The sequence below is a fragment of the Anabrus simplex genome, chromosome 1 (assembly GCF_040414725.1).
Source record: "Anabrus simplex isolate iqAnaSimp1 chromosome 1, ASM4041472v1, whole genome shotgun sequence".
Classification (NCBI taxonomy): Eukaryota; Metazoa; Arthropoda; class Insecta; order Orthoptera; family Tettigoniidae; genus Anabrus; species Anabrus simplex.
The window spans coordinates 905006010-905031144 of NC_090265.1; the positions used below are offsets into that span (position 1 = coordinate 905006010).

A 25135-nucleotide genomic window follows, 5' to 3' on the forward strand; every position below is an offset into this window, starting at 1 on the left:
TCGAGGATGGGTGAGGTGGGAATCGAAACCCCTCCCCCCCCCGCTCACAGCTCTACTCAGTTGACCTCCTGAGGCTGAGAGGACCCCGTTCCAGCCCTCGGACCACTTTTTAAATTTCTTGTCAGAGCCGGGAATCGAACCCGGGCCTCTGGGGTTGGCAGCTAATCACACTAACCACTACACCACAGTGGCGGACGCTTTTGTCTTAACCTTTCTAAAATGTTACCATATTCACATTTGATTCTAAAGAAACTGGACCATGCAGCGTACTTACTGGGATGCAAATATGTAAACCGAGCGAGTTGGCCGCGTACTTGGGGGCGCGCAGCTGTGAGCTAGCATTCGGGAGATAGTGGATGCGAACCCCACTGTCGGCAGCCCTGAAGATGGTTTCCCGTGGTTTCCTATTTTCACACCAGGCAAATCCTGGGATTGTACCTTAATTAAGGCCACGGCCGCTTCCTTCCCACTCCTAGCCCTTTTCTATCCCATCGTCGCCATAAGACCTATCTGTGTCGGTGGGACGTAAAGCTAATCGTAAAAAAATCAATAATTATAAGCACTAGAATTAGACTAGGTCTTGCCAGCAAAGACACCAGTGCGGAGTAATTTTTAATTATATATAAACACTAGGGAATGTACCCGTGCTTCGCTACGGTATTCTACATTGTATTCGAATATCGAAGTAAATAGTGTACATGCAGTAAATAAGATTGTTTTAAAATTGCATGTCTCTTAGCGTTATCCGAGAAAGAGCATGGGGAGGTCCCCGTACGTTGTTTCCAATGTAAAGTGTTTGTTACGGATTTGTGATATAACGGCAGGCTCACTTGCCTACTGCCATTCACAATCGAGTTGAGAAGTTTATATTATAACTGCAGGCCCCATTGCCTACTACGCGGACAGATTCGATTTGGGGAGTTTTCGTTAAAATGGTAGCCCCCCTTTCCTACTTCCAGACAGATTACAGTTGAGGAGTTTCTATTATAATGGTAAGCAATTACCCTACTATCACTCGAAATTGAGTTGTGCAGTTATCATTATAATGCCAGGCCCATTCTCCTACTGCCAGCCAGCTTACTGCCAGTCACACCAAGTTGGTGAGTTTCCATCAAAATAGCAGGCCACTATGCCTAATGCCAGTCACATTTTAGATGAGGACATTTCTTTATAATTGCGGGCAACCTTGCCTACTGCCAAACACAATCGGGTAGGGGAGTTTTAAACAAAACTGCATGCTCACTTGCCTTCTGCAAGTCAAATCGAGAAGTGAACTATTCATTACAATTGTAGACCTTCCTTACTAATGACAGTTACACAGGAGTTGGAGAAGGAACCCTTTCATACTGCCAGTCAAAGTCGGTGTGGGCAGTACTGATTACAATAGCAGACCCAGCCTTTCTCGATCGCTACAAATCGACATCAGTGAATATATATAGATCGACATACGAAAGTATATGCGTGTTTACAATATTGAAGACCTTCATTTACAGATTAACTGCTACTAAACGTACGTCATATCGACAAAGGATTATACCATAAGACACGCCGGATTTAGTGGCCTAAATGGCTGGTCCTATGATATGTCATCTATTCTTGGGTCAGATTGAGTTAGAAACGTGGAACAGGGTAACGTTCTTGTAAGATTATCTCACATTACATTAAATTCGGATAATTATGTGACAGCTACATACATAGCATTTGGCTCATATATGCCTGCTGGGTGGGCCAATTTTCGTGAAGAGTTTGATGATTCTTTATTTCATATAAGTAATCGAAGGTATGAATTATGCATGTGAAAATTCCAAATTGACTTAACATCCATTAATAGAGAAAAATCAAACGTAAAAGGGATATAGATACGGCAAAAAGTCATGAGACCAAGCTTGTAGATCATTCCAAATTGAACGGAGATTGTGCAATCCGTTATGTGATAGGGATTTCCGAAGGTGTGCACCATCATTAAAATTGCCTGCATATTTCGATATACTTCGGGGATAAAAAGTGAAAAATTTAATGTTCTAGGATGTTTTCCGTTCGTTACAGGCTAAAACGTATAATTTTGTCAAATTTCAATTATCTTCTTTTTCTTCTGGCAGATTATGCCGCAATCTGGATTTTGGGCGAGGCGGGTAAAAATTAGGACTTTCAGGAAACTAAACCAAAAATTATGGAGATGGTCATTATTACCCCTTAAACGGAAAGCTGTACGAAAATTTCGCCAAAATAGTCAGTGTAGAGGCACACAGTCGTTACGATTTGATTTATATAGTTAAGGAATCTGCTCCATGTAAACCACCTTTTGGGCTATGTCCGCTGGACTTAACCTGCAAAACTGACCATTCATGATATCTCCCTTATTAAACCTCCTGACAAAAAAAATGCACATGAAAAAAAGGTTTAGAGGTGGAATTCCATCACGTTTGCTCGATTTCCAGTCAGGTTGGTCTTGTTCTGTATATATTGTGGAAGAGTAAAATCACCATTTGTGTTCCCTATAAACCGCCAGTCCATTCCGGGACAGGAAATGTTATTTACTTTTAAAACCTACCTTTGAACAGGTGGATGCTAAATATAAATTTTGGTTCGAATGTCTTCAGTAGTTTTCAAGTTGTAAGGAATACGCTTTACACGCACCCGCTCGTGAGTTAAGTCCGATGGGACTTGTACAAAAAAAACGGTCCGTTAATGGTATCTCCCTTATTAATCCTCGTATCGAAATGATGCACATGAGAAAAAAGGTTTAGAAATTAATTTCTACCAAGGCATTTAGATTTAAATTAACGTTGGTTGTGTATATTTTGTGGAAGTGCAAAATCACTGTTTCGGTTTCGTATAAACCCCCAGTCAGTTCAGGGATTTAGAAACAATATTTGCCCTAAAACCTATCAAGGCCAGGTGTATTCTATATATGAGTATTGGTGGAAATACATCCAGTAGTTTGTAGCACTCGCGTACATACGGCGTAATTAAGGAAGAAAATTATACAGTTAAGAAAGTTGAAAGTAATAGAAAATAGATTATAACTGAGGACAGCCGGATAACGACAAATATGTAAATGCCAACTTAATGTATTGGAAAATCAAATGCCCCTCAATAAATTATGCTAGTGTGAGTTGTGGATATAATAAAGCGGTAACAGAGGAGAAATTTAGGTCCAGTGATTCCTACGTAAACAAATAATAAGAAGATGACTAATGGTGTTATTACTTAATCTATTCGAAGGCGGTTATAACATCCAACGTTATTCCGCCAATATCCCGCAGATAGGCCGATTGACGCCTCTCTTACCTTCTACCTAAGGAACAACCACGAATTTAAAAGCATGATGAGGAAAATGGCAATACGTTACTTCCCCGCTGGCATGCAGTCAGAGACTTTGCCATGGTAACCTGTAGGTTCGTTGTCGGTCTGTCGGTCACTCAATGCAGAGCATGGTACCAGCAGAAAATTGTAAATTTCTCCGTCGTGTAAAGAGTAAGGTAAATTATGAACATAACGAAAGTTGTTTATAATGAAGACACGTTTCACGTACGGTAAACGAAGCTTACAGAAAATCAATAGTATAAGAGAAAATGGAGGAAAACCATTCTGGTTTTCCAATAAACCCCCGTCTATTCAAAGATTTTAAAATGATATGCATATTGAAACCTTCCCCGGGATGAGTATACTCTAAATATGAATTTTAGTTGAGATTTATCGAGCCGTTTCGACGTGATGGTGGAAAAGCCATTCTGGTTTTCCAATAAACCCCCGTCTGTTCAAAGATTTTAAAATGATATGCATATCGAAACCTTCCCCGGGAGGAGTATACTCTAAATGTCAAGTTTAGTTGAGATCTATCGAGCCGATTCGACGTGATGGTGGAAACCATTCTGGTTTTCCTATAAATCCCCGGTGTATTGAAATATTTTAAAATGATATGCATATCGAAACCTTCCCCGGGATGCGTATACTATAAATATGAAATTTGGTTGATATATATATATAGCCGTTTCGACGTGATGGTGGAAAAACCATTCTGGTTTTCCTATAAACCCCCGTGTATTCAAAGATTTTAAAATGATATGCATATCGAAACCTTCCCCGGGAGGAGTATACTCTAAATATGAAGTTTAGCTGAGTTCTATCGAGCCGTTTCGACGTGATGGTGGAAAAACCATTCTGGTTTTCCTATAAACCCCCCGTGTATTCAAAGATTTTAAAATGATATGCATATCGAAACCTTCCCCGGGATGAGTATACTCTAAATATGAAATTTGGTTGAGATCTACCCAGCCGTTTCGACGTGATGGTGGAAAAGCCATTCTGGTTTTACTATAAACCCCCCGTGTATTCAAAGATTTTAAAGTGATATGCATATCGAAACCTTCCCCGGGAGGAGTATACTCTAAATATGAAGTTTAGTTGAGTTCTATCGCGCCGTTTCGACGTGATGGTGGAAAAACCATTCTAGTTTTCCTATAAACCCCCTTCTATTCAAAGATTTTAAAATAATATGCATATCGAAACCTTTCCCGAGAGGAGAATACTCTAAATATGAAGTTTAGCTGAGTTCTATCGAGCCGTTTCGACGTGATGGTGGAAAAACCATTCTGGTTTTCCTATAAACCCCCGTCTATTCAAAGATTTTAAAATGATATGCATATCGAAACCTTCCCCGGGATGAGTATACTCTAAATATGAAATTTGGTTGAGATCTATTCAGCCGTTTCGACGTGATGGTGGAAAAGCCATTCTGGTTTTATTATAAACCCCCCGTGTATTCAAAGATTTTAAAGTGATATGCATATCGAAACCTTCCCCGGGAGGAGTATACTCTAAATATGAAGTTTAGTTGAGATCTATCGCGCCGTTTCGACGTGATGGTAGAAAAACCATTCTAGTTTTCCTATAAACCCCCTTCTATTCAAAGATTTTAAAATGATATGCATATCGAAACCTTCCCCGGGATGAGTATACTCTAAATATGAAATTTGGTTGAGATCTATCCAGCCTTTTCGACGTGATGGTGGAAAAACCATTCTGGTTTTCCTATAAACCCCCCGTGTATTCAAAGTTTTTAAAATGATATGCATATCGAAACCTTCCCGGGAGGAGTATACTCTAAATATGAAGTTTGGTTGAGATGTATCCAGCCGTTTCTACGTGATGGTGGAAAAACCATTCTGGTTTTACTATAAACCCCCCGTGTATTCAAAGATTTTAAAATGATATGCATATCGAAACCTTCCCCGGGAGGAGTATACTCTAAATATGAAGTTTGGTTGAGATCTATCCAGCCGTTTCGACGTGATGGTGGAAAAACCATTCTGGTTTTCCTATAAACCCCCCGTGTATTCAAAGATTTTAAAATGATATGCATATCGAAACCTTCCCCGGGAAGATTATACTCTAAATATGAAATTTGGTTGAGATCTAACCAGCCGTTTCGACGTGATGGTGGAAAAACCATTCTGGTTTTCCTAAAAAAACGTGTATTCAAAGATTTTAAAATGATATGCATATCGAAACCTTCCCCGGGAGAAGTATACTCTAAATATGAAGTTTGGTTGAGATCTATCCAGCCGTTTCGACGTGATGGTGGAACAGACAAACAGACAGACAAACAGACACGAACAATTTTATTTATATAGATAAAGATCGTCCCTTTACAGCAAGTTTCTTAACAAGTGGTACACCATTTTAAGGAAGAAATTGTAAATTATTTTTTGGGATAGAGGTCGAAAAGTCTCAATACTTTCGACATCTTTTGTTTGAACACCATTTATAAAATGTACATTCCGATTGACGTAGTTTGTATATGCTTCAATCTCGAGAGCTGCTCCATTGAAAGTCTGTATATGAGTCTTTAGAGTAATCCCTCTGAGGGTGGTTTTCCTCGGACTCTCTTCTCACACACATTGTATTTGGATATTAATTGTGGTCAGTGGGCTTAGTGGTTCAAAACTGAGAGCTGGGTTTCTCAGCCCAAGTTGGTGGGTTCGAATCTGCCACGTGAAAGTACACCTGCGGAATTATATTTCTGGCATCTGGAGTCTCTAAAAACCGTAGACGTAGTTACTGGGACGTAAAACCATTATTATTATTATTATTATTATTATTATTATTATTATTATTATTATTATTATTATTATTATTATTATTACACCATTTCAGTTTCAGGTGCCTATCGTATAAAATGAGCCTCAAACCATTACAGAGGTATTGTTATAGACACCGAAATAGACTACGCAATCACAGATGCTTTTCGTGATAAGATATGGTACGATATGAATTGATACAAAACATTTTTTTTTCTTTTGCTAGTTGCTTTATGTCGCACCGACACAGATAGGTCTTATGGCGACGATGGGACAGGAAAGGGCTAGGAGTGGGAAGGAAGCGGCCGTGGCCTAATTAAGCTACAGCCCCAGCATTTGCCTGGTGTGAAAATGGGAAACCACGGAAAACCATTTTCAGGGCTGCCGACAGCGGGGTTCGAACCTACTGTCTCCCGAATCCTGGATACTGGCCGCACTTAAGCGACTGCAGCTATGGAGCTCGGTGATACAAAACAATCCGGTTATTACTGAACTTACCCATCTACAAACGTACATATTAGCAGTTATATTCTATGGTTGCTTTTACATTCACACCATAAGAATACCATATAATATTGCATTTGATTACAAATAAAGCTAATGACAAGCAGTAAACTATTTGGTAAGTGCTATGTAGGAAATATTTTGCTTCTCGGTCTAAAATATAGACGATCAAAATCAGATGATGTTATGTTTAAATCCAGTGCTGAAATCATGAATGACACTGAATGACAATGATAATGTTTGCTGCTGTTAAGATATGACTGTGAAGAAGTATAAATAAGTTAAAGTTCGTTGTCATATTACAGATTCTGGTACTGAGCCTATAATACATATCTTGGGAGGAAGTAGAATAGTATAAGAGAAAGATTAAATAGATTTTAGAAACAAAAATGGAAACAACACACAATAGAGGAAATAGTAGAATGGTGAGGGAGGTATGATAGTCGAGTGGAATAGTCATTGACTTTTCATCCTGGAGCCACAGTTCGAATCACGTCCAAAGTACTGTATATTGTAGTCCTGAAGTAAACAGCTCAAATTCCTCTGGATCAGATTCCACGTAAAACTGAAGATCTCGTGGGTATGGTCATGGATACGAGTAAAACTGCAAACTTGTTTGTTTGTAGAAAGGGGAGAATGTTGTCTTCCTGTCCTAAATGTTACTTGCTAAGGATTGCCGCTCACAGGTTAGTTTAAAGCATTCCGAAGAGATATAGAACTTTCAATGGACAATTTGACTGTCAACATCAACATGCAGTGACAAATTAATCCATCTATTTTTGTTTGCATTGAACATTTTAATATAAATCTTCTTTCTCAAGTTCAAGTTGAAGCCGCATTCGAATTTTGTATATAATTTCATTGTGCATATTTTATGCGGAACAACACATGACTAAATGTTTGTTCACTTTTTCAATGTGTCAAACATGGCTACATGCCTTCAAAAATAAACCGGCCGGTCAACAGTTAAAATATCATAGACTTAAGCCAATAATCACACTCTACTACAATTTTACATTACACGAACAGAATTTCTTTCAACAAGTTAATCCTGTTTAATTAGAAATATTAAGGTGTACACGTATAGAAATAAGACTATTTTATCTTACTGACCTTCAATCTATATATGTAAATACTATTTTAGCCATATCATGTATATGTTTTAAACTACTATTGTAATCTTAACATAGGAGTCATGATCAATGCGACTTGTCTTTATATAATTGTCCTTGGCTAATGATGATAGAGAATCTGTCGAAACAGGTACCAAATATACAAAAAATGTGATGTTTTAACAGAAATGTAAAATTTTCACATAATATATAGTATTGAAAAGGTGAAACTTATCGTCCTTTCTTTGATGTAATTATTATTAGGTAGTAGTGAATTGTCGTCGGCCTCTGTGGTGTCGTGGTTTGTGTGATTAGCTACCACCCCCGGGGGCCGGGGCCACGAAATTTGAAATTTTTTTTTGCTAGGGTCTTTACGTCGCACCGACACAGATAGGTCTTATGGCGACGATGGGACAGGAAAGGCTTAGGAGTTGGAAGGAAGCGGCCGTGGCCTTAATTAAGGTACAGCCCCAGCATTTGCCTGGTGTGAAAATGGGAAACCACGGAAAACCATTTTCAGGGCTGCCGATAGTGGGATTCGAACCTACTATCTCCCGGATGCAGGCTCACAGCCGCGCGCCTCTACGCGCACGGCCAACTCGCCCGGTAATTTGAAAACTGGTACGAGGGCTGGAACGGGGTCTACTCAGCCTCGTGAGATCAACTGAGTAGAGGGGTGTTCGATTCCCACCTCGAAGTTGTTTCCCACGGTTTCCGACTCCTCCTCCAACCAAATGCCGGGATGGTACCTAACTTAAGGCCACTGCTGCTACCTATCCACTCCCAGCCCTTCCCTATCCCATCGTCACCCTAAGACCTATCTGTGTCGGGGCGACGTAAAAGAAGAAAAAGGAAACAAAGAGTGGCTCAGATGGTTGAGGTGCTGGCCTTCTGACTCCAACTCGGCAGTTTCGATCCTGGCTCAGTCCGGTGGTATTTGAAGGTGCTCAAATACGTCAGCTTCGGGTCAGTGGATTTTATGGCGCGTAAAAGAACTCCCGCGGGACTAAATTCCGGCACATTGGCGTTTCCGAAAACAGTAGTTAATGGGATGTAAAACCAATAACATTATTGTTATAGCAACAAAACCTTCGGTGGAGCTGTTTGAGGATCCAACCAACCTCAATGCTGATGACTTACACAAGTAATAGAACATTTAGAATGTCTGAGAATTACTTCACTTTCAGGCGTGATCGTTAGTCGGTACTTTTTGCGGAAGTCGAAAAGGTATTAATGAGAGTCTGAATAGTTAAGCATCCTTTTACCGCGAAACTGATGTATTGTTATCGGCACGAAGAAGGAAACATAGCGTAGTGCAGGGCAATATGTTGATGTCTTATAGACTTAAAAGAATTCATTCGTCCTGTATTTTTTTAAGAGATTATGGAAAAAAAATGTTCAAAGTTGGCAATCTTGAGATTCAAAACTATTGACTGTATTCGTTAACCTAGCATTTGTCAAGTTACCTGAGCAATATTTGAGAATGTTTAATGCAGAGAGTTTGATATTTGCCGCCACAAATGTTGACCATTAGCACGTGTGTGACAGCAGGTGCTATGTTTATAGAAAGTAGTTCACGTTAAATGACAGAACAAAGACAGCGTGTGCTAGTTCCGGTCCCCTTTTCTTGGTTCATTAGAGTCTGTCATACAAAACACACAAAGCACGTGTTAAGAGACGCTTCTGCAACTGAATCTCTAACTACACATGAGGTGTGTATGTGTGTGTGTGTGTTTGTTTGTTGTCATTCCTGTGTATGTCCGACTCGTTGGCTGAACGGTCAGCGTACTGGCCTTCGGTTCAGGAGGTCCTGGGTTAGATTCCCGGCCGGGTCGGGGATTTTAACCTTAATTGGTTGATTCCTACGGCACGGGGGCCGGGTGTATGTGTTGTCTTCATCCTCAGGTCGCCTACGGGCATCAAATAGAAAGACCTGCACCTGGCGAGCCGAACCCGTCCTGGGATATCCCGGCACTAAAAGCCATACGACGTTTCATTTCATTCCTGTGTATTCTGCCGGCAAGTTTACTGCCCAATGTTATTTACCTCCTGACTAATATTTGGTTTGTTTTCTGAGGCCAAGGTTGCGGGATTGAATCTCAGCTTAGATTCAGCATTTAAATGTTGTTAAATGAGAAATGTTCGTACCACTGTTACTTTTGGCACGTTAACTCCGTTCATAATGACCATAACTTATTAGAATTGCCTTAAAGTCCTGTTATTATTATTATTATTATTATTATTAGCATAATGCCCTGTGGCCGTTAAATGTGTCCCATAGACATTTATTTTGACAAGTTGTTTTACGTTGCATCGACACAGATAGGATTTGATGATGATGATGCTTGTTTTTTTAAGGGGCCTAACATCGCAGCTCATCGGCGCACAGATAGGATTTATGGCGACGATGGGATAAGAAAGGAAGCGGCCGTGTTCTTAATTAAGGCACAGTCCCAGCATTTGCCTACTGTGAAAATGGGGAAACCACGGAAAACCGTCTTCAGGGTTGCCGACAGTGCGGTACGAACCCACTACCTCCTGAATGCAAGTTCACAGCTGCACGCTCCTAACCGCACGGCCAACTCGCTCGGTATCATTGAGATTTCCTGGACGATGATAGAAATCTTGGTATCAAGAATGCAATTTTTATATGAAGAACATTTACAAGAAATATGACTCGATCGTAAGAATGAATCTTCCGACGAAATATTTCGGTAAGTTATAAACTTCAGATTAAATGAAAGATATGTTAGATAGTCGGTTCAATACAAGTCTCACATAATTTTGATCATGGTTGTCAGAATCATGATTTGTTTAAAGGAGATTCAGCGTTTTTGAAAAAGGCTACAAATGAAGAAAAATACGGGTTTCAAGCCCTTTATCTAGAAAATGAAACGGCAAAATACTGTAATAAAATTTGTACTTACAATGTAATTATACTATGTAAATCGAAAGGCCAAGTCGCTGATACCCATGCTGATAATAATGCTGATAGTGCTGATAATGAAGATGACATTATTATTATTATTATTATTATTATTATTATTATTATTATTATTATTATTATTATTATTATTATTATTATTATTATTATTATTATTGCTTTAGTGGTTTAACGTCGCACAAACACATCGAAGGTTTGGGCGACACAAGGGTGCCTGGTGTTAAAATGGGAAACCATGAAAAACCTTCTTCAGGTTATTATTAAATCAATCAATCAATCAATCAATCAATCAATCAATCAATCAATCAATCAATCAATCAATCAATCAATCAATCAATCAATCAATCAATCAATCAATCAATCAATCAATCAATGATAGGAATTTAGGTCTGTCGCACAGGTGGCGGATTCCTTATCAACTGTTTAACTAAGATGTCCTTAAAAAAATTCAAAGAACTTGGAAATTTATCGAACATTTCCCTTGAAAATTTATTCCAAACCCTTATTCCTCGTCCTATAAATAAATATTTGCCTCAATTTGTCCTCTTGAATTCCAACTTTATCTTCATACTATGATACTATCAGCTTAAGTGGCCGTTGAAAACTATGGGTGATATAACCAATTCCCAGGGACCTACCAACAAAGGAGGCTTCGCTATGGCCTATGACATACTAAAATATATGAGATTTTTCTACTGTTACACTCAGATAGGGTCACCATCTTTTTGAAATGCCAATAAGGGACAGGTCATGTCGACACGACATAACGATATTTTCTCGAGAAAACACTGAGATTTACATACTGTGCTACTATATTATTATTATTATTATTATTATTATTATTATTATTATTATTATTATTATTAAAACAACAATGTGAAATAATGACCACGTGAGTGATACAAGCCTCCTTCAAGCTGAAGATGGTTTAAAGGAGAATTGTGTCGATGGTACCTTACCTGCCCTGAGCTTAACCAATAATGGTGAGAGAAAGGAGGACATTATACGAGTCTTCCTCTTATAAATTTACAAACTTTTACCTTTATGCCCATCAGAGTCGAACAAGTATGAAGCTTATAGATTTTAATGGATCTACTGAACGAGTAAATAACAATAATATATGAATGAAACCTGTTTTACATAGGAACATTTGTGGGTGTCTGTCCAGACACTGAGTGACGTGGAGAATGGCTTTGTACGCCCATTGAAGTCGGATATTAGTAGGAGGGAGTATCGTTGAACTGCTTTTACTTTCACACTGTGCCGACACTACTTTTGTGCTGCTGTGACACACTAATCCTTTTCTTGACAACTTTCGTCGATCTGAGGCTTATAATTTTCGGTGAGCTGGAGGCTCTTCGCACGAAGTTCCCGTTAACACACTCCAAAAATTATTGCCTCAGTTAAAGAAACTTCAGCCGACAACATGTTCTAGTTTCTAGCTCGCTCCATAAAGTAGGATACATACTGCACATTTCGGTTAGTTATTTCTAACTCAGAGAGGTTTTCGGTGACGATAGGGATAGGAAAGGTCTAAGACAGTGAAGGAAGGGGCGTTGTCATTCAGTCCCAGCCAACATTTGAGGCGATGTCTAACCGAGGCAGTAAAGGTTCACCTGGAAGGAATGGGTTCGATTTCTCGTCAGGAAGTCGAAACAATTTAGAAACGAGATTTCCACTACTAAGGTTCATTAAGTCTACACCAAAAATGATTACCAAGTTAATTGCTAGGTCGAAGGTGGCCGGGCATAGAGCTAACTACTTACAAGGGAACTCTTGACCTCGAACACACTCAACCGCACGAAAACATGCTTGGAATATAGATCGTTCAACACAATGACAGTAGTCTGAGTTATGGGAAATGCTGAGGCTGTATCTTAATTAAGGCCACGGTCGCTTCCTTACCGTTTAGAGGATGGTTGCTTAGTCGTACTTCTCCTTAAAACAATCATCATCACCACCACCACCACCACCACCAGTCCTACCCCTTTCCTATCCCATCGTCGCCATCAGACCTGTCCGTAATGGTGCGACGAAAAGCAAATTGTGAAATAAAATACAAATGTTGTTTGTTTGTTTGTTGGTTGGTTGGTTAAATATTCAGCCCTAAGTCTGGTTTGATCCTCAACAGCTCCGCCATCAGCCGTTAAAGATGGCCTAGGTGTCACTTAAGAGGCATTCCAGAGAAATGAGGTGTGAAATAGTTTCCTGTTGCTTTCTCCATTGAGCCAGAAGTTGCTTTTACATATCATACAGCCAGCTCACGGAAATTAACGTACAAACCAACCCTATGATTGACGTTTTCACACAATTTATCGCAGGGACTGGCTGTGTAAGGAAAGGCATTATTAGCATCACTCGTACTTGTCATTTTCATATTGTCAGAGACAAGGGTGAAGCTGAGACAATGGACCTCGACATATTTGGTGGAGAGAGTTCGGTCTCACTTTGACTTGACGGTTCATGTTGCTCTGTAGATGAACTGCTTGAACAGCCCCTTCAGGTGCAGGCTCTTCGTCTGCTTTAAAATCTGTATATCTATCCAAAGTAACGTCATCCATTTCTGTGCCATCCCCATTATATTACTACATTACTATATTACTCGCGAACTCCATATCCTGGACTCTGACTGCTCTTTCCATATTCAATGTAACTTAAAAGCTTTCACACAGGTAATGAAATGGCGTATGGCTTTTAGTGCCGGGAGTGTCCGAGGACAAGTTCGGCTCGCCAGACGCAGTTTTTTGATTTGACACCCATAGGCGACCTGCGCGTCGTGATGAGGATGAAATGATGATGAAGACGACACATACCCCCAGTCCCAGTACCAGCGAAATTAACCAATTTAGGTTTAAATTTCCGACCCTGCCGGAAATCGAACCCGGTACCCCTGTAACCAAAGGCCAGCACGATAACCATTTAGCCATGGAGCCGGACTTCACACAGGTTAAATGTACATATTACATTATAGCATGCTTGTAAAATGAGATATTTCATTCTTGAACGAACATCATCAGATTCTATTAAGTCACACTCAAATATTAGAATATTAATGTTTATTTCTGTTTAATACTTAGGAATTTGAAATCTGGAATTTATATTAATGTCCTCCTTGGGGTTCCTAGTATTAAACGGAAATAAACATAAATATTCTAATGAAAAATGAAGACCTACAACCAGTCTTCCAGTCATTGACCGGGTCAGGGTTCGAATGAATGAAGCTGATATAGGCTATTAGTACGATGGGGTCGCCACTCCCAAAGTGATTTATTAATGACTGATAGATGCTATGAAATGAGAATGGAGAGTGTTGCTGGAATGAAAGAAGACAGGGAAAACCGGAGTACCCGGAGAAAAACCTGTCCCGACTCCGCTTTGTCCAGCACAAATCTCACATGGAGTGACCGGGATTTGAACCACGGTATCCAGCGGTGAGAGGCCGACGCGCTGCCGTCTGAGCCACGGAGGCTCCCCAAATATTCTAATATTTCAGTGTAATTAATTACATGTGGCTATTTCTAGCCGAGTGCAGCCCTTGCAAGGCAGACCCTCCGATGAGGGTGGGCGGCATCTGACATGTGTATGTTACTGCGTGTTATTGTAGTGGAGGATAGTGTTATGTCTGGTGTGGGAGTTGCAGGGATGTTGGGAACTGCACAAGCATCCAGCCTCCGGGCCATTGGATTTAACCAATGAGGGTTAAAATCTCCGACAAGGCCGGAATCAAACACGGGACTCTCTGAACCGAAGGCCAGTACACTGACCATTCAGCCAACGAGTCGGACTGATTTGAGTGTGACTTGCTAGAATCTGATGAAATGAAATGGCGTATGGCTCTTAGTGCCGGGAGTGTCCGAGGTCATATTCGGCTCGCCAGGTGCAGGTCTTTTGATTTGACGCCCGTGGGCGACCTGTACGTCGTGACGAGGATGAAATGATGATGAAGACGACACATACACCCAGCCCCCGTGCCAGAGAAATTAACCAATTATGGTTAAAAATCCCGACCCTGCCGGGAATCGAACCCGAGACCCCTGTGACCAAAGGCCAGCACGCTAACCATGTAGCCATGGAGCCGGACGCTAGAATTTGATGATCTTTGAAGAACGAAACATGTCATTCTTTGTTTAATAGTGGGTATTTTTTCTTGTTTAATTATGTGTTTTCTTACAGATAATGTAATATTTACATTTAACTTGTGTGTTCGACAGACTGGGAAAAGTTACATTTAACTGAGTCGACACTCGAAAGTACGGCTTCTGTCTTAACAAAGTTTCCATAATCAGCACGTCGACAGCTTGCCTTTAATATTTTGACAACGTTCATGGGATTAATTCTCCTCATGGTGCCAATGTACACAGAGTACTGTAACTTGCAACGGAACACCCCGAGAGACGTAACCGTACTGTAACTATACTTTTCGCATACAACATGCTACAGTCTAATGGCGCTAGCAGGCAACTGCTGAGGTTTGTATGGAAAAGTCACCGACCACTGCTTTTGTGATGAACGTTCTACTATACAGGGTTATTCACCTAACATGTTACATAGAAATAACTTCTAAACCATTAAAGATATCAGCATTCTGTTTTCATATTCTTAAATGGTACGCAGGGTCTTGTAAAATAACATGCTACTAGTCTCATGGGGTGATTAACAACCGAGATATTGATACTAACTCCATATTGTTAAATGGATCGGCACAAATTCATACAGCTGATTTAAAAGTTCATCTGCGTACAAGTTCAAATGTGTAAGTATTTTCAAAATTGGAGAATTATTTTTGAGATATAAGTAAGAACAGCATGCGCTGTTTTGCATGCCGCATCAGACGGCGTGAAGTCGGGCAAGGACATATTGAGGCGCAAGCAGTTTCCTGGGAGTGAGTTCAGCCACAGAATGGATATCAGGCATGTAAGCACCTCGTACACATGTGATGGGTTTGCAAAGTGTGTATGACAGACGAACACATGACAGGACAGAAAGGGTTGATGTGTTTAAAAGGAATAAAATAAGTACTTTGCCTTTAAAGGAACATAACGAAAGCTATAAATGTCACTGGTTTTAGTGTACAGTTCATACTACTCTATGAGTTGAGAAATAAACATAACACAAAACACCGGAAGAGCTCCTTCTAGAAAAGCAAATGTTCAGAGCTGATCGTGGTGAGATGGCAGCAAAACTATTATTTATGTTTTATTTTACAGGCATTAATCTCCGCAGAGCTCCAGCGCGACTGTAGTAGCGTGCATTCGGAAGAGCGTAGGTTCGAGTCCTGCCTCGCCCAACCTGAAAGTGATTTTCATGGTGTCCCATGTTTAACACCAGGCAAATACCGGATAGGTACCTTTGTGGTAGGCCACGGGAGACTTCCTTTCCAAATCCTTCCCATTCCCATCCGTGAGAAAAAAAAACACGTTAAACTGAGCGCAATCTATTACATGTCAAAACAAAACAATAATAATCTCCCTTCCCCATTGTGTGTTCGCCAGTCGTACAATAACGTTGCACACCCAGAGTATGTTACGGTACATCACATTATGTTTACAGTACATGCCTGGTATCTGTTCTGTGGCTGGAATGAAGGCCATGAAGCAGCTTGTGCCTCAATATGTCCTTGCCTGACTTCACGCCGTCTGATGCGGCGTGCAAAACAGCGCATACTGTTCTTACTTATATCTCAAAAAGTAATTGTCCGATTTTGAAAATACTCACATATTTGAAGTTGTACGCAGTTGAACTTTTAAATCAGCTGTATGAATTTATGCCGTTATATTTAAAAATATGGAGCTAGTATCAATACCTCGGTTGTTAATCACCCCATGAGATTAAGTAGCACGTTATTTTACAAGATCCAGTATCCAGTAATCGGGAGATAGTGGGTTCGAGTCCCACTGTCGGTAGCCTTGAAGATGGTTTTCCGTGGTTTCCCATTTTAACACCAGGCAAATGCCGGGGCTGTACCATAATTAAGGTCACGGCCGCTTCCTTCCACCTCCTAGGCCTTTCCTATCCCATCGTCGCCATAAGACCTATCTGTGTCAGTGCGACGTAAAGCAAATTAAAAAAAAATACAAGATCCTGCGTACCATTTACGAATATGTAAACATAATGATGATATCTTTAATGGTTTAGAAGTTATTTCCGTGTAATATGTTAGGCGAATAACCCTGTATAAGCAAGTTTTCGTGAGGTTTAGAGCGTTCGAGGCATGGATGCCCCTTGTTAGTTCCAATATTGTGGAAAGTAGAAGCCTTCAAGGCCTGCTTTGCTCAGCATTTGCCTGGTCCGCAAATGGAAAACCGAGGAAAACTATCTTCAGGGCTGCCGACGGTGGGATTCAAAGCAGCCATCTCCCAAATGTAAGCTCACAGCTACGCGGCCCATACCACGTAACTCATTCGCTGGATCTTTTTGTTTTGTTTGTTTGCTAGTGGCTATCCGTCACACCGACACAGATATATCTTATGGCGACGATGGGATAGTAAAGGCCTAGGAGTTGTAACGAAGCGGCTGTGGCCTTAATTAAGGTACAGCCCCAGCATTTGCCTGGTGTGAAAATGGAAAACCGTCTTCAGGGCTGCCGACAGTGGGATTCGAACCCACTATCTCCCGGATGCAGTTCACAGCCGCGCGCTCCTAACCGCACAGCCAACTCGTCCGGTATTCGCTGGGTCTATTAGGAGATTCGAACATACATTGATAATTACTAAAGGTTATGTGTTTCACACCTTTTCGATTGCAATCCGTCTTCAAAGAAACTCCAGAGTGGCTGAATTTTACTCTGAGAAGTTAGTTAACATGGATTTTTTGCATTTAAATATTCTTCTGGAATTCGATCCTTGATCATGGATAGTGATAGCCTTACCAACTACACATCGCAGCTGGTAGAACTTCCTGAAAGAAAGAAAAGCATCGGTTGAAAATGCATAAATCCTTGAGTGCATGCGCGACAGAAAGGAAGGAGAGCATTATCGTATACATTTCTTAGCTAGTCATCACACGGAGTTTTATATATATATTGCCAATAATAGGGTTAACTTCTATGCTTTCAGAGCGAGTTTAAATGTTAACATGGGGCGAGTTGGCCGTGCGGTCTGGGGCATGCGGCTGTGAACTTGCATCCGGGAGATAGTGGGTTCGAATCCCACTGTTGGCAGCCCTGAAGATGGTTTTCCGTGGTTTCCCCATTTCCGTACCATGCAAATGCTGGGGTTGTACCTTAAGGCCACGGTCGTTTCCTTCCAACTCCTAGGCCTTTCCTAACCCATCGTCGCCATATGACCTATATGTGTCGGTGCGATGTAAAGACACTAGCAAAAAAAAAAAACAATTTAAAAAAGTTAACATTTGCTACCAATTGCCATGAACACGACTTTGCACATCTATCAAAATAGATCTAGGATAGTCCGCTGAAAAGGTGTGTAGGACAAATATTGTATATTAAAGAGTGTCACAAGACATATTTCATTACGAAAGATGTAAGCATGTGATCAAGTATACGAAGTTTGACACTGATTCTTCCGTCCAAGGGTCTGCTCAATTTTGGGCTGGAATTTCTACATTTGCGACAGATGGCTTTGAACGACCGGTTGGAAAGGCTAGCTCTTACATCTTGTAAGATGTTTGTGACACTCACACTGTCTGTGCTAAATTTGAATTGCTTACATTGTGACAAATTCCTAAGTCCGCTATATTTAATTTGTTAAGACAGACTAATAACCACATTGATTTGCTTCTTAAAACGACATAATCACCACCAGTGCCATATTTCAAATTTATGATACGTATTGCATTGCAAGCATAGTGATAATCATGTTGTATTTTGCAGCGTGGAGGCAGCTGACAACAGGGTCTCCTTGGGCGACTTCCGATCTGGAGGCTTTGGATGAGCAACATGACGCAGAGATCTTCCGTGCTGTTGTTAAGTCCATGGAGGAGTGGAAATTGCGGGCCGAAAACAATGCATCGCACAGGTATGTAATGTTCCTTATCATGCCTAGTTACCACTACACCGCCAGTCAGGGCTTAAACACTTTTTCTTGCTGTTTTCTATCTTCAAACATCTAAATAACTATTGAATTGGCAAAGCCGTCAATTCTGAGTTGGTCTTTACGAGGAACACAATTCTATATACAGGGTTATTCACCTAACATGTTACACGGAAATAACTTCTAAACCATTAAAGATATCAGCATTCTGTTTTCATATTCGTAAACGGTATGCAGGATCTTGTAAAATAACATGCTACTTAGTCTCATGGGGTGATTAACAACCGAGATATTGATACTAACTCCAAATTTTTTAAATGGAACGGCATGAATTCATACAGCTGATTTAAAAGTTTATCTGCGTACAAGTTCAAATATGTAAGTATTTTCAAAATCGGACAATTACTTTTTGAGATATAAGTAAGAACAGCATGTGCTGTTTTGCATGCCGCATTAGACGGCGTGAAGTCGGGCAAGGACATATTGAGGCGCAAGCAGTTTCCTGGGAGTGAGTTCAGCCACAGAATGGATACCAGGCATGTAAGCACCTCGTACACATGTGATGGGTTTGCAAAGTGTGTATGACAGACGAACACATGACAGGACAGAAAGGGTTGATGTGTTTAAAAGGAATAAAATAAGTACTTTGCCTTTAAAGGAACATAACGAAAGCTGTAATTGTCACTGGTTTTAGTGCATAGTTCATACTACTCTATGAGTTGAGAAATAAACATAACACAAAACACCGGAAGAGCTCCTTCTAGAAAAGCAAATGTTCAGAGCTGATCGTGGTGAGATGGCAGCAAAACTATTATTTATGCTTTATTTTACACGCATTAATCTCCGCAGAGCTCCAGCGCGACTGTAGTAGCGTGCATTCGGGAGAGCGTAGGTTCGAGTCCTGCCTCGCCCAACCTGAAAGTGATTTTCATGGTGTCCCATGTTTAACACCAGGCAAATACCGGATAGGTACCTTTGTGATAGGCCACGCCCGACTTCATTTCCAAATCCTTCCCATTCCCATCCGTGAGAAAAAACGCCAAATTGAGCGCAGCTTATTACATGTCAAAACAAAACAATACAACTTTTATCTCCCTTCCCCGTTGTGTGTTCGCCTGTCATACAGTAACGTTGCACACCCAGGGTATGTTACGGTACATCACATTATGTTTACAGTACAAGCCTGGTATCCGTTCTGTGGCTGGAATCAAGGCCAGGAAGCAGCTTGCGTCTCAATATGTCCTTGCCCGACTTCACGCCGTCTGATGCGGCAGCAAAACCGCGCATGCTGTTCTTACTTATATCTCAAAAAGTAATTGTCCGATTTTGAAAATACTTATATATTTGAACTTGTACGCAGTTGGTCTTTTAGGCCAGCTGTATCAATTTATGCCGTTCTATTGAAAAATATGGAGTTAGTATCAATATCTCAGTTATTAATCACCGCATGAGACTAAGTAGCACGTTATTTTACAAGGCCTAGGGTACCATTTACGAATATGAAAGCAGAATGCCGATATCTTTAATGGTTTAGAAGTTATTTCTGTGTAATATGTTAGGTGAATAACCCTGTATATATAATTTCTTAAGAGACATGTATTATGAATCCAGTTTTTCTGTTGAATTAATCTGATGTGTTTGATGAAACAACCTTTATCCGTCTATGCTTGGTCATGTATTCGGGTCCCTGAATTGCCGAGTGTTTCAGGAGATATCAGGAGGCATTTATACAATTTACCGGGCGACTTGGCCGTGCGGTTAGGAGCACGCAGCTGTGAGCTCGCATCCGGGAGATAGTAGGTTCGAACCCCACTGTCGGCAGCCCTGAAGATGGTTTTCCGTGGTTTCCCATTTTCACACCAGGCAAATGCTGGGCTGTACCTTAATTAAGGCCACGGCCACTTCCTTCCCATTCCTAGGCCTTTCCTGTCCCATCGTTGCCATAAGACCTATCTGTGTCGGTGCGACGTAAAACAAATAACAAAAAAATGAATAAATATGCAATGTCTGTGGAATTACAGCTGTTCGTATGGTACGCATAAAAACAACCTTACAAAGATTATTTAATTGACATATTGATGTGTTGACTGGTGGTGAAACTCGTCTCATATGTACAGATGTAGAACAGCTTTTCAATGGAAGGGGAGTCACAGCTGTTTGAATTGGTTACTTAAACTTTCGTAACAGCAAAGACAAAGATACGAATTGGTCGCTCGCATTATACATGTTATGCCATCATAAACGATGATCTCCAACGAGTTACACGTGTTATTATCAAGGGAGATGAAAAAGGCGTTGAAGCCAGTGGTGGGTATTTTAAACATAGGTTTGTGCGACAATAAGTGCATTGATAAGTCATTTGTGTTTAAATATCTATATACGGTTTTTGCATCAATAAGTCATCTGGATTGAAATAATAATAATAATAATAATAATAATAATAATAATAATAATAATAATAATAATAATAATAATAATAATAATAATAATTTCGTGTTGCTATATCTATCCGGGTGCAGCCCTTGTAAGGCAGACCCTCCGTTGAGGGTGGGTGGCATCTGCCATTTGTAGGTAACTGCGTGTTATTGTGGTGATAATAATGTTATTTGCTTTACGTCCCACTAACTACTTTTACGGTCTTCGGAGACGCAGAGGTGCCGGAATTTAGTCCCGCAGGAGTTCTTTTACGTACCAGTAAAGCTACCGACACGAGGCTGTTGTATTTGAGCACCTTCAATTACTACCGGAATGAGCCAGGATCGAACCTGCCAAGTTAGGGTTCGAAGGCCAGCGTCTTAACCGTCTGAGCTATTGTAGTGAATTATAGTGCTATGTGTGGTGTGTGAGTTGCAGGAATGTCGGGGTCAGCACAAACACCCAGCCCCCGAGCCATTGGAATTAACCAATTAAGGTTAAAATCCCCGACCCGACCGGGAATCGAACCCAGGGACCTCTGAACCGAAGGCCAGTACGCTGACCATTCAGCCAACGAGTCGGACAGGATTGAACTGATGTACGTCATATAGGGAAAAGACAAGGTGCCGGAGATTTTATCCTGCGGAAGTCGTTTTATGTGTCAATAAATCTACCGATGAGAGTATGGCACTGGACTAAACTGGGATCGAACTCAGAATGTCAGCACTTTACCATCTAAATAATTCAGCTTGATCTGGTTGATGATGGCAGCGACTGAATTCACTCGGGATTGAGGGCGTGTGGTATCATTGCCTACTTAATTGAGGTGGGAAATACAGGATTTCTCATATAAACCAGACCGGCCAGCGGCGTTTTTACTCTTCGAGACCTAAGCAGCTGTACGGGAGGCGCGCGGATAGTTCTTCACCTTGAAAGGAGCATGGACGTGTTCGACCTAGCAGTCGCTAGTCTGAATCTCAGCTGTTAACATGGTATGGTTCGTATGTAAAAGTTACTTTAAGTACGAGTCGGCTCGACGGGTACGCAATGCATTTGTTCAGCAATTTTCTAGTGAAGTGCCACCTCATGAGCACAGGTTCACATAATTATAAATAAATAAAAAAATAAATTTGAAACTACTGGCTCAGTGCTCAATGAAAACATGCGCGCACACGAACAGTTTTAACATTGTTTAAAACCTGCTGATCCAGCCACAAGAGTGAGAAATTGTGAGTGGTATCTAGCATCTTGTATCGTTTATTCGACCCACAGCTTGTGCCTTTTCGGATGAAGCCTGATTTCATCGTAATGGTCGTGTGAACAGTCATAACTCGCGCCATTGGTGTGCAGAACATCGTAATGATGTTTATGAAGTCCATCATTATGATAGGAAGATTGGTGTTTTGGTGTGCTGTTAGTGCAAGACGACAAACCGGGGCCTATTATTTTCTAGACGACAGTAAATGCAGTGTGTGATTTTTACTTGTAGGGTAAACTGAAAAAATTGTATCGAACAAATCCTCACACACTGGAGGAAATGAAAAAAACTATTATGAATGAAATCAGAAATATTACTGTGGCAGAACTCACTTGCGTCAGTCAGAATGTGGTTACCAGACACAATGCCTCTATAACCCAGGAAGGAGGACACTTCCAACACCATTTATAAGGTAGGATTTCATATACAAGATTGTATACACGCTTAAAGTGGGGCGGCCGCGTGCGGCTTAAGTTCGGCTGAGGCAGCTTCCGTAGCCCAGAGTACAAACACCGTGCGCTCGGTCTGGGTTTATATGAGAGACCCTGTACATATGGAGAATCCACAGCACTAGATCTATACCAGCGGAGATTTCTACCGCAGTTTCCAATTCGTGATGGTAAACTGAGAATTTATAGAACATGGATTTGGCAGCCCAAGTGATTTTCTAATGTGATGGTTAACATACTGATGAGCATATCTCTCATTTTAGCAGTTTTAAATAGAATGACTGTGCGGGAGTTCAATCCTGCAACCTCTGTCTAAGCTAGCCAAGTGAACTATGCAACCCATGCAAAATACGGCGCTCCATTTACACAGCTCAAAAAATAGGGGAGAACCTGGTTTGTAATGTCTGGTATGTGAACGTTAATTTGGTAGATGGGGTTCCAATGTTCGTACAGCATACCTTGAGACCTTAGCTACTCAGGGTATGTCAAATCGAGGTTACACTCCATCTGTAGGCGTAGCCATGCATTAAACTGTCAGGTGACCCCTCAAAACAAAGTGAATAGCGCTGCGTCCGTGTGTCATTGTGAGGTACACAGACTACTGCGGTCATTTGAGCACGTTGTACGTAAAACAGCACATCGCATGAGACATCTTAACGAGGTTCAAGTCGCAAGGTCCGTCACTTTGATCCAGGAAGGATGGATTTTTTGTCGTGTTGCTGTGGATCTCAATGTCTCTCCGTCAGTTATTCAACGCTTGTGGAATCGCTACAGTGAGACAGGCCAGTTAATGAGGAGGGTTGGAGAAGATCGTAGACGCATGACAACCCTACAGGATGACCGATATCTGACCATCTGTGCATTGCGGCGTCGTTCACCAACTGCCAGAGAATTGCAACAAAACCTTAGGAGGGTCACTGGAGTCACGGTGTCTGACCAGACAGTAAGAAAAAGGTTAAGAGAAGTGTCCTTACGATCCAGACGTCCTGTTCGAGTGCCCCGTTTAACGTAGCAACATCGCGCAGCTCGCCTTGTGTTTGCCCGTACCCATGTCAACTGGCAACTTCGCCAATGGAGACCTGTGTTGTTCACACACGAGTCCAGATGTTGTCCAGGAAGGCGACCGATTCGGACAACGTTCTGTGATAGTGTAGGGTGGCATCGGTATTGATGGCGGTACGGATCTTGTCGTCGTCCGTGGTAATCTTACCGCTGCGGGGTACATACAGCAGATACTGCTACAGCATGTGTTGGTTGCTGCATACGGTGTTGGCCCTGAATTCGTACTCACGCACGACAATGCCAGGGCTCATGTAGCGCGCATTGCCAGAGCTGTCTTGCGAGAAATGGACATTCAAGAGATCGAATCGCTAGCAGTGAGTCTCTACCTTAATTCCATGGAGGATGTGTGGGATAGGCTTGACACCTGTGTTCGTGGGCATCCTGTTCCACCACAGACTCTCCAAGACTTCGAACAGGCTTTCATTGAAGAATGGGACCTGATACCGCAACGTGACCTCTGTCGACTTATACGGAGCATGCCACGTAGGTGCCAAGCTGTGATAAATGCTCGTGAAAGACATACACCATATTGAAGCTCTCCAACTGTGATAAAAATTCTCCCTGCAGGACTGCTATAACTTTGTTTTGGCCCTATTTGGACTTTTCCCTTTGTGTCTGAAAATGAACGCGAATCCATCGATATTATTTTGTATTCTTCAAAGACAAAGAAAAAAGGTTTAGTTTGTAATATACCTGGGTGTGAGGTATTTTTTGAACAGTGTAGTATATTTACGTTAATTGGATATTTATTATTTTGTATCCATATCGGAGGCTTTGCATTAACTCGTGTGTAGCAAAACTCGGTTCTCAACGGTGCACTGCTATGTCCTTATTACTTCTGAAAACTTAGTACAATCATTGCATATGTTTCTTGGAAGATGTTGAACGCGACTTTCTAGGCCACTAATCTAAGTTTTTACCCTAATATGTTGATTGGCATTGAGGAAAACTGATTAGAAACTCAACTCTAGAACAATTATTTTAAAACAAAGTACCTTGTCACAGCTTTGGATCAACAGAAACCATCCATTCTTTAGCTTCATTTTGTACATGAAGTAAATTTCGAACACATATACAGCATACACTTATTTATATTGCACCGGGCGAGTTGGCCGTGCGCGTAGAGGCGCGCGGCTGTTAGCTTGCATCCGGGAGATAGTAGGTTCGAATCCCACTATCGGCAGCCTTGAAAATGGTTTTCCGTGGTTTCCCGTTTTCACACCAGGCAAATGCTGGGGCTGTACCTTAATTAAGGCCACGGCCGCTCCCTTCCAACTCTTAGGCCTTTCCTAACCCATCGTCGCCATAACACCTATC

At 41.2% G+C, this 25135-nt stretch overlaps 1 protein-coding gene across 1 annotated transcript in view; it reads left to right on the forward strand.

Annotated features, from left to right (window-relative positions):
* The window catches only part of LOC136857465 (uncharacterized), a 263084-nt gene that overhangs the window by 125667 nt on the left and 112282 nt on the right, over positions 1-25135 (forward strand). Inside the window, exon 2 of the mRNA XM_068225070.1 lies at positions 18475-18619. Coding sequence (XP_068081171.1) covers positions 18475-18619 — 145 coding nt within the window. The remainder of the gene's footprint in view (positions 1-18474; positions 18620-25135) is intronic.